Source organism: Mesitornis unicolor, unplaced genomic scaffold (assembly GCF_000695765.1).
Source record: "Mesitornis unicolor isolate BGI_N332 unplaced genomic scaffold, ASM69576v1 scaffold34313, whole genome shotgun sequence".
In the NCBI taxonomy this organism is placed as follows: domain Eukaryota; kingdom Metazoa; phylum Chordata; class Aves; order Mesitornithiformes; family Mesitornithidae; genus Mesitornis; species Mesitornis unicolor.
This window is the reverse complement of record NW_010177302.1, coordinates 1-10,069: the sequence shown is the minus strand read 5'-3', so window position 1 is coordinate 10,069 and position 10,069 is coordinate 1. Positions and strand designations below refer to the sequence as shown.

Sequence of the window (10,069 nt, the reverse complement as noted above, 5' to 3'; positions counted from 1 at the left end):
CGGGCCGCCCGGAGAGCCCCCCTGCCATAGACACAGGCATCCGCTGGTCTCCATTGCTCCTCCTTGGAGAGACTCCAGAGGATTTCTCCAGCATTTGTTTACTCTGAAGATTATCTGTAATGGGGACTATCAGGCTATGGTTTGTCATCACTGGTCTCTGCCTGGCAGCTCAGGGAAGCACTCTCTTCCTTGAAGTGGTGAGACAACTTCAGCAATCTGAAACACAGACACCGCTTAAATGAGTGTATTGTGTCATTGTCAGGCACAGGCAACTGAAAGGCAGAAGTTAAAGCTAATTTTTCATAGGAAATGCTTTATGAGTTTATGAACTTCCTGACTCTGTAAATTAAATGGGATTCAAAAGGGGCAGGGGAGAACTCCTGAGGGCTCATAGCCCAGTGAGAAAACTGGAGAAAAGGCAGAATATGAGAAATGCTCAACAATCTGAGCTCAGATTATTGGGTATTGTACCCCAGGGCAGCACTGGGTATTACAGCCCCGATGGGAAAAACGTAAGAGTTCAAGGGGCTCAGCTCTCCTTCAGATATTGCTTTAGCCTAGTCTTTTAAGAGTTGGTTTTTTGAATCCCAAGGATGATTTTCAGCTCCTTGTTTTTAATAGGAAAGACTGTTTTAATTGAGATGATTCTTAACAACATTTATCTGATAAACGAGAAATGGCCAACCCTTGCTGTTGATCATTAGCCCTGTTGTTGTCCAAGAAGCCTCGCTGTCCAGTCTCCAGTTGCTGAAACCAGCTGCCGTCAGTTTCAATACTGCCTTGTTTATCGCTGTGGAACAGGTGATTGTTTGTAATATTTTTTGCTGCTAGCTGGCATTATTTTAAACGTCGTTTGTATGCGATGTTTGATTTCGTGTGCTTTTTTATCTGATCTAGCTTTTTGCATGGATTCTTGTGAGAGCTATCATCATTGTCTAAACAAGGTTTTAAGAACAGTGATATACAAATATGTCCCTTCCTTACTGGCTCATCCATGGTCATCCTTCTCATAAGGATAAAATGCTTCTCATCGTCGGCACTGTAAACTTGTTTTCCACCTTGGAAAGTCTCCAGTAGATTTACAGTTTCAAGGAGTGAAAGATCCCTTGAGATGCTCAGGAAGACAAATGGTTCTTCTGACTGGAACGATGTTTTCTTTCCATGCAGGCCACTCCTCCGGTGAACATTCCAGGGTCAGCAAAATTCACTCCCAATGGCAGTAGCTTTAGCATCTCTTGGCAGTCGCCTCCAGTTACCTTCACCGGCATTCCAGTAAGTGAACGCCAAAAAGAAAGAAAGAAATAAGATATTTTTTAAACTTTTTGTTTGTGTCTCACGATAGAAGTGAACTTGACATAACAGATACCAAACAGAAACAAACTAAATATATGCCTCAGTTTACCAGCATGGCTGCTTTTAACACTTCTGTATTGCTCTTGAATTCAGTACTTTCTGTTTTGTTTGCATCAGTGTCTACAAGCAAAGAATATGATCTATGGTGTGTATTTTTTAAACCATATACTTACAAAAGAACATTCTGGTGGGTGCATTGCCAGGCACTATCTGCTCGTTTTTGTGCCACAAATCTAGAGGGAGAATCAGCGAAGCGATGGTTATGGTAACAGGCTAATTGGATTCAAGCAGTAAGGCTGCTACCTAAATGAACTCTGAAGATGAAGCATATTGGAAAGGCAACTGAAAGAAACAGTAAGATGAAATGCAAACTTTGATTTTAGTAGGCTACATATACATAGTCCCTATTGATATCAGAAAATTCTCGGCTTTTGTACATGAACTATGATCAATACATGTTGCATTTTTATATTAATCTATATTGCATTTTGACACATTTTTAATGAAGATGTATTAGATGTAAAGTCAGCTTTGATCCTTTCTTCAAAAAAGCTGGTGTGCAAGGCCTGATTTCATGAACAGGACTGCAGAAGTGGGATGTTTGCTTAAACAGAGACTTCCAGTGGTGCCAGATGTAACGCAGTATAGCTATGGATACTGTAGGGGGAGTTAAAAACCTTTATGAAGCGTTCAAAGGGATTAGGCTTCTAGTGCCGAGCATAGTGAATACTGAAAGTAAACATAAATCACTATTTATGAGAGGTGGGAAATCTTCCGTATAATAAATAGAAATAAATATTAATGCAGGGTACCCTAATTTTTATAGGAGAGCATTTTTCAGTATAAATTGATATTCTCTAATCATAAACCTTTTTGACATCATAAATTTTCATTTAGTATTACACTTTGTGAATTTTTTAAATGTGTTATATAAGATACATTGCTCATCCACAGAACCACGTAGCTTGCTTTCTCCTGACAGTGAATATTAGAGACGGCGATAAGAGACACTATTTCCCTTCCTTCTCTTCATCAAGCGAATCTCCAAAGCTTCTTACTGTCAACCTTTGGCAAATCGTGGAGGTTTTCTGCAGAGGCTGTGGCATCCTGCAGGGCTGATAAAAAATGAAAGTGGCTGAATCAATTACGCTGCGCTCTGCCAATGAATATTTATTAAATTCCATCAAGGAACAACTAACAGTGAAAGACGTCACGCTGGCAGCAATTTGAGCAAGAGTGCCTTGACAGAGCCTGCTATCCATAAAGTTCCTCAAGAATATGATTTCCCAACAATGGGGTTGATACGGAGTAATTATGAAACTGGCGTTTTTTGTGGAGTTGCAGAAATTGATGCCAGGGGTGTCGGGAATCTAAAATGCAATTAGCCGCATTGTAAATCAGCCACTTAAGAGGACAGGATTAGACACGTATGCGTTGAGTTTACTCGTTTGAGCAGCAGCATCAATCTGTAGTTACAGGGTTGAGAGTTCTCAACAGAATTTAAGAAATGCCAAATCACTTTCTGAGAATTGTATGGAGATGCCAATGATTTAAGTACAATTTAACAACAATCCCAATACAAAAACCTGAGGAAGCAGTGATGATGGCAGAATTATAAACCGCTCAGGGAGCCATATGAACTGCCTTTGTATCTGTGTCTAACAACATTTATAAAGCTGTTTAGCAAAGAAAAAAAAAAGAAATAAAAACCATCTAGGCTTGCACACGTTTGCCTATTCTGTCAGCAGTGAGATCATCTATGAATTACAAAGGCTTGCCTGCAGTGGAAAACTGTGTGCAGTAAGTGAGGGTCCAAATGCAAAGTGATATTAAATAACTGTACCTTAAATGAAAGTTTTGTTTATCTTGTTCCAAAGTAAATTAGGTATTGTCATATGAAAACAGGGCTCTGTCAAAGCCCACCGTTACACTGAGTGTAACTATTCTAGGAAAGCTATAGTACAGGGGACCTTCTCCCTCTCTTACGAGGTTTATTTAAGCCCAGACTATGTGACAGAGCCAGCATTCTATAAACTCATGCAATAGTATACATACCTGGTCCCTGAGATTAAATATACATCTGTAGCACCCAAGGGAACTTCAGAGAGCCCAAACAATTACTTTTTGCCTGACTCTTTAATATTTATTCAAGCAGTTTGTGAAATGGCTTTGGGATGCTTTTTTGGTCTGGACAAATCACTGAGCAGTAAAGGATCAGGTAGAGATTTGCAAAGTGTGTGTGTCTACACATTTCCTCACATTACTGGTAATGTTGGAACTTTTCTTGTTTTTGTTGGGTTTTTTTTACCATTTTCCCAAGATAACTTTGCAGGTGTAAGAGAATTTCAAGTGTTGGCACAACTATGAGTCATGGCTAGGTGCAATTCTCTGCATGAAGCGGAAAGGACAAGTTCATGTGTGCTCTGCCACTTGAGAACTAACTGGGAGAAAATAAGGCACAGCATGAGAATGTATGAGAAGGACCAATTAAATATTGCAAGTGGGGTGAGCAACAGCAGAGTCCGTATGTCTTGGTACCAGAGGACTTAACATAATGACCAGATAGTTCCACTTTTAATAATGTAGGATGAAAGTTGTCTTGAATGCCAGCATGACCTCTGCTGTGTGACATTGATTTTTACCTGCCTGCTCGTAAGAGCAGGTTGAAGAGGAGAAATCTTTAGGTTTGATAACCTGATGTTTACAGCTCACAAATCTCTGTAACCACAGTTTCCCCCAGGAGATGTAACTGGAAACTCCATGTACTTCCTTCTAACAGATGCTGTAGTTTCACATTAATTCTCTGCGTAGACAACCCTTAAAACATGAAAAGCCTCAGAGGGCAGGGATTGCCTTCTCACACCCTCTTCTCAATCTGCACTTAGTAGTGTGGCCTACAAAGGAGTACAGCTCACTGGCACTGTTTAGGCCTGCTGCAGAGCCTGTCAAAATACACTGAAGCTCAACTTCAGTGGTTCAGCCTTCTTGGTATGCTAATCCCTGGAAACCATCACGCAGAGACCCTCTCTGGAGAACGCAAGGGGTGATGCAGTCTGCACGCTGCAGTTACTGCTCAAGCCTCTTCTGTGTTTGGGAGCAAGTGGGGTAATTGCTTATAATATAGGAGGCCATCAAAGCACTTTTCTGTTCAATAACTACCAAGGAATATGTTGACTATCAGTTAGTAGTGGTAGTAATTTGGTATCCAAATTTTCTGGGTTTTAAAATGGTCTAGCAGAACCCTAGCAGAATAGACTGGAGAGCTCTGGTTGCTGGTAATGACTGAAGAGCTGTGCCGTGTGTGGTAAATGCCAAGCACTAGTAAAGTGTTACTACTTTGCATTTTATCTCCACTGTTTCGACCATTCTTAGATGAAACAAGAGAAGTGGTTGATAAAAGACAGGAAAAGCCAACCAGCCTGATCTTACCTCAAGCAGGATTTGCCAAACAAACCTCATACCAGTCTTTAAGGATCTGACAGGTTTGGTGGATAAAGGCAACTGCACATGTCTAACATATATTTTGAAATGCAACACTTTTCTTAACTAAAAATACATCTTTACTGAGCCAGCATTACCTCCATGTGAGGACTGGTGCTTTTCACCATTTTCATAATTGATTTGGAAACAAAACTATGTAGTTACTGCTTGATCCATTTTTTTGTGAAGTGGGGACCTCTTCAGACCTGGTGTCTTTTAATTGTACAAAATGCAAGTTTGTATTTATGAAAAAAGGGAATTGGGATAATCCCTGGCATCCTGGGAGAGCACTGACTGAAAGTAAAGACTGCAGAAGATCTAGGACATGTAGTAGAGTGCAAGCTGCCCTCAGTATTGAGAAGTGACAGAAGGACCTGGTGTGGTCTCTGCTTATGTAAAACATGAGTTAACAGGCACATAGAGAGGAAATTTTGTTCATGTTTTGAGTGTATAAAATATTGTATCAGTAATAGCCTCAACCCGTTAAAGAGTGTGAGCTGCACATGCAGTTAAAGCAGAAATTTCTGTATTTACCAGCCAAAAGTCAAAAGAGCATCTGCACTCCATTACAAGCATTAGTTAGTTTTTTGCTACTACTGAGTGGCTATAAAATAGACTTTGTATCAGGAATCAAAGAACATCCATCTCTTCAAGTCAAGTCAGTTCCCATTCTTCCAGATACTGTGAGACTTCAAAAGGGCAGGAGTGAAAGTCACAGCAGTGCAGGGAGTGAGGACAAATCTGCAGTTCCTGACTGCAGGAGGCACTGACTCCCGAATGAAACCTGCACTGTTCTGTACATAACAACAAATGAATGTTTGTAATTTTTTTCTACTGTTTTAGATGTCTAGTGATTGTGGCCTTCACCTAGGAGCAAAATAAGACCCTAGCAGTAAATAATTGAAGAATTATTTAGGGCCAAGCTTTATGCCGTGTGATTACTCAGATAATACTGCCAACCCCCCAGGCTCATGTAGGAGGTTTATTTGGAAAGTCTCAGAAGACCAAACTCCACCCTTCACTTGGGATCATCCACAAAGGAGGACACTGCTGAGAAGGTTTGCATTGCAGAATAAAGGAAATTATCCAGTACGTCTCTAGCAGCCTTGATCTGAAGGGCTCCTGCACTCCCATTACAGGCTTGAGAGCCGAATCGTAGCTGCCCCACAGCAAACGCCCTTCTTCGAGGCTCTCCACAAAGAGTGCCAGGTCACAGATGAGAGCAACATGTGAAATCCCTTTATTCCATAGGGGGTTATTGGTATTGATCTCGGTGCAGGCAGGAGTTTATTTTCCCAGTTATTTTTCAATGCTTAAATTGGAGAAAGCTTTCGTAAGAGCTGTTCGGAGTTCTTAAATAAGAATGAATGTGTTTTCTGTATTTCCCAAAACCTGAAATGATGCTGATCTGTATTCTGGTTTGCTCTGTTTGGATGACTGGAAGGACAGAGAAACAAATGGAGCAAATATAATGTACCTAATGCTACATGGACATCTTTCTAAATTTACCTACTATGACTACTTATGTTTGTGTGTTATACAGTAACCTTACCTGGGCATCCTTGCCACCAGGCGTCTTTGAGTTGCATTTTCGGGGAGAAGTGTTTATACTGCGTTCCTGTTTGTATGTTCTTCGTAAGCAGCTTTTTGTCTGTATTGACAGGTCTCACCAACACATACTCGTCCTGCAGGGAGTGGAGAGCAGAAGCAGTCCCACACAGTCCTCTCATCACCGCCTAGAGTAGCGTTTGGCTTGAGGTATGGGACCATTAGCTCCTGCTGACAGAGCAACAGCCGCAGAACCTGCAGGGCACTTAGTAAATAAGATGTCAGTGGCCAAAGGAACAGAAAAGCCACACCACCAGCCGTGAGTGCAGTTGTCAGGCAGTTTCTTACCACAGCGCTTCAGAGTAAGCGCTCTGGACTTATTTGGCTTTTCATTACCATCAGAGGTAAAGTTTGGAGGAAGAGTGAGTTGCTGTGAAATGAACAAGGCAGTCTGTGGAGCAAAACTGCAGGCTGCATGCCAGGCATGCCTGGAGTTCAGCTGCAGAGCTAAATTGCCCTGGAAAGCAGTGCTGCCCTGATTCACTGCTCCAGCTGAAGCATCCTAAACTTCATTACATGGCTCTGCTTTTTCTCCTGAAAGGCTGGGCTGTCGTGTGTGTCGGTCACCATTCAGTCAGTATGGTATTTGCCTTCAATTGAATTATAAGAAACCATATCTTACAGTAAATGAAAGCAAAGCTTTTTATACCATGTCTTCCTAGACTGGAGCTAAATTCACTTCCATTGAAGCTAACTGATGTTTGACCAGGGTCTGCTTTAACAGTGTTCAAAAAGTTATGTTAAAAAATCAAACTGTGATGCTGAATGTCTTACGGTAAAGAAACTCTGAATTTCTCACAGTCCTAAAGGTGACTGTACCCTAAAACAAGACAAAAGGAAGATTTTGTGCTTTTCTTTTTCTTCATGACTCTGAGTTCATTGCATATGCTACAAACCAAAGTTGGGTTCTTCCCAATCATGGATTGTGCCCATTAATGAATGTTCAGTAATCGAAAAACGCATAGGTATGCAAGAGGGTCAGCAGGCAGTTCCCATGTGTGCCATGCAGCGTGTAATCCAGGTTAACCGTACCGTTATTTGATTTAAAGGTGTCAGGACAAAAGGCCCTGCTGCAGTGACCGTTGGGTTGCATCTTGTAGCATTGCTCCTCAGATTTGCTGGCTTGCTATGTAATAATTAAAGTTCCATTTTAACAGTTACTTTGACCATTTTCTATACTTGTGAACTTCTGAGCGTGGTTATAAGATGGAAAAGATGACAATTGTAGCTTTAAAAGCAGATACTGCTTGCCTTGCCGACTTTGGGGACGACAGAGAAGGGGCACATGGGAACATGCTGCAAGTGATGGCAAGGGTTAAACTTGTTTTCAGTCACTTCGCTGTATGTCAGTCAATGAGCTCAGAGCAAACGACTGCCAGGCTTAGGAGTTAGTTGCTTTTCCCCTCTTCTGCATAGCATTTCCTTAACAAGCTTCCCTTTCTCTCTGACAGGAAGCCTAGAGGGGAGGGGAAAAAGTGCCGGAAGGTGTATGGGATGGAGAACAGAGACATGTGGTGCACTGCCTGCCGCTGGAAGAAGGCCTGCCAAAGGTTCATCGACTAAAGATTGAAATGATGCAGAGGATTTGGGGATGGGGGAGGACCACAGCAGAACCAGATCGCTGCAGCTGCACTGTATCACTTCCCATGTTCCCACCGGTGATGGGGGGGGGGGGGTTTGTTGGGTTTTTTTGGCGTGTTTTTATTTTTTAAAAGAGCTTTGTATTTCAAAGTGAAGCACTTGTAGCCAAGGAGAAGCACTAATCAAAACCTGTCTGGAGCAATAGAGCAAAAAAAAAGCGCAAAACCAAGAACATACCACAGAATTCTGTCTTACTAAGTATGGAAACCAGAGCAGCTATTAGTGTTTTTCTGTAAAAGAAAGGAAAAAGTTAATTTTTTTGCTAACTCTCTGAGCTACTTGCTCCTTAGGATCATTTTTAACCATTTCAGTCTCTGTGCTGTGAACATCTGTATTTGCTAAACTGAACAGTTTTTCTTTTCCTGAAACGAAGATCTCTTTTTGAAAGCTTTCTAATAAACACTTCAGAGTTGTATAAGCTACAGTTTACTCAACAAGAGCTGTACTAAGACTGGAGACCGTGACATAATTCTCCTGATACGAATGATCATGATTATATTATATTTTTGGAAAGGGGTTGTGGGGAGGAGTTGGGATTTTCATTTGTTTGTTTGTAGGAGGAAAGCAAAGTCCGAATTTGCAAGAAGGACAAGCAGTGCTCCTGGAAGATTTTTAAACCAGGCGCTGACCAGTGGAGTGGAACAAAGTCATTTCAGTACCAAATTGGATTTTGACCCTCTAGAGGAAGAAAAGCAGCAATGGAAAGTCACCAGCAGACACTGTCCCAACAAGAAGTTGAGGGAAGAAATCCAGGGATGCCTGATCGAAGCCCGTACCAACGTAACGGGGGTGCAGAGGCTTTCCATACCCCTCTCCCGTGTCGGGGCACGAGCAGTGGCACCGCATGGCTGTGGCTGCAGGAGGCCGCTGCAGCCCTGGTGAACGCAGCACTGGGGCTGTGCATGGCACCGGATCAGGGACACGACCCAGCCCAGCATTCTGCTCTGCCTCCTTTTCTCTTATCTGGGAGATCGCTGTTAAGATAATGGTTTGCTTCAGCTTTTGGCCTTTTTTTCCCCCCAATTCAAGTTGCTAAGATTTACTTGGTGCAAAAATTGGTAAAGAAAAGAAAATACCTCCTTTCCACAACATCATCTCAGAAAATGAAGTACAACAGCAAAGGAGCAACATGTTTATGGTAAAAGTCCATTTCTTAACTCATTTTGATACACGAATTAACAAGTTCCTCTAGTTACAGTACTTGGATAGATTTGGGTACTTTGGTTTCTCTGCCCATTAGAAAATACACTGAAATGTGAAAAGCTGGTGTTTTGTCGTCTCAACTTGTATCGAATTGCTGTCAATTCACAATTATTTCAATGCAAAAATAAAATAAGGATTTACTAGGATATGAATGTATGCAGCTAAACAGTACTTGCCTGTTAAACAAAACCAGACACCTGAAAGAAATCAAAGAAAAACACAGAAGCAAAACTTTGCCGTTAATAGAGGCATGGAGGCCCACGGATTCCCAGATTTTTTTTCCTCATACCTTTCGAAATTAGACCAGATATTTTTTTAAATTGTATAAGCTGGCTCATCCTCACTGGTTAAAGGGGACTGTAAGTACCTAAGCAGCTTTCCAAAATCTGGTCCAAAGTCCACTTGGTAGCTTGTTTAAGCGTGCGTCGCTGCTTGTGCCTGTGTAAAAGCACAAAGTAACAATGCGGTTTTTAAGAATATACACGATAAATTCAGTAAAGTAGTGCTGAGAAGTGGAATTTATTATAGGAGCTACCGAGGGTTCTCATCTGATTTTCTTTGAACAAGTTAATTGGGCAATCAGATGCCTAATTTGAGCATGCTATTTCTGCAGTTGTTTACAAATCGAGTAATTTACATGCACAAGTGGCAAGAGACACCTGCATGCACGCAATTACTTGACTTTTTTGCCCAGTTGTGTTCCCCAAGTCATTTAAAAGAAAAAAAAAAAGGAAAATAGACTCTGAAATCTAGTAAGACCCTGGAATACTTACACATATGTGTG

General features: G+C 41.5%; 1 protein-coding gene across 1 annotated transcript in view; it reads left to right on the top strand.

Annotated features, from left to right (window-relative positions):
- Positions 1 to 8,262, top strand: part of ZNF704 (zinc finger protein 704) — a gene marked incomplete at its 5' end in the record, with an annotated part of 21,266 nt that extends 13,004 nt beyond the window's left edge. The window contains 3 exons of the mRNA XM_010182038.1: positions 1,168 to 1,272; positions 6,497 to 6,591; positions 7,893 to 8,262. Of these exons, the coding sequence (XP_010180340.1) occupies positions 1,168 to 1,272; positions 6,497 to 6,591; positions 7,893 to 8,004 (312 nt within the window). The remainder of the gene's footprint in view (positions 1 to 1,167; positions 1,273 to 6,496; positions 6,592 to 7,892) is intronic.
- Positions 8,263 to 10,069: the final 1,807 nt, after the last annotated feature.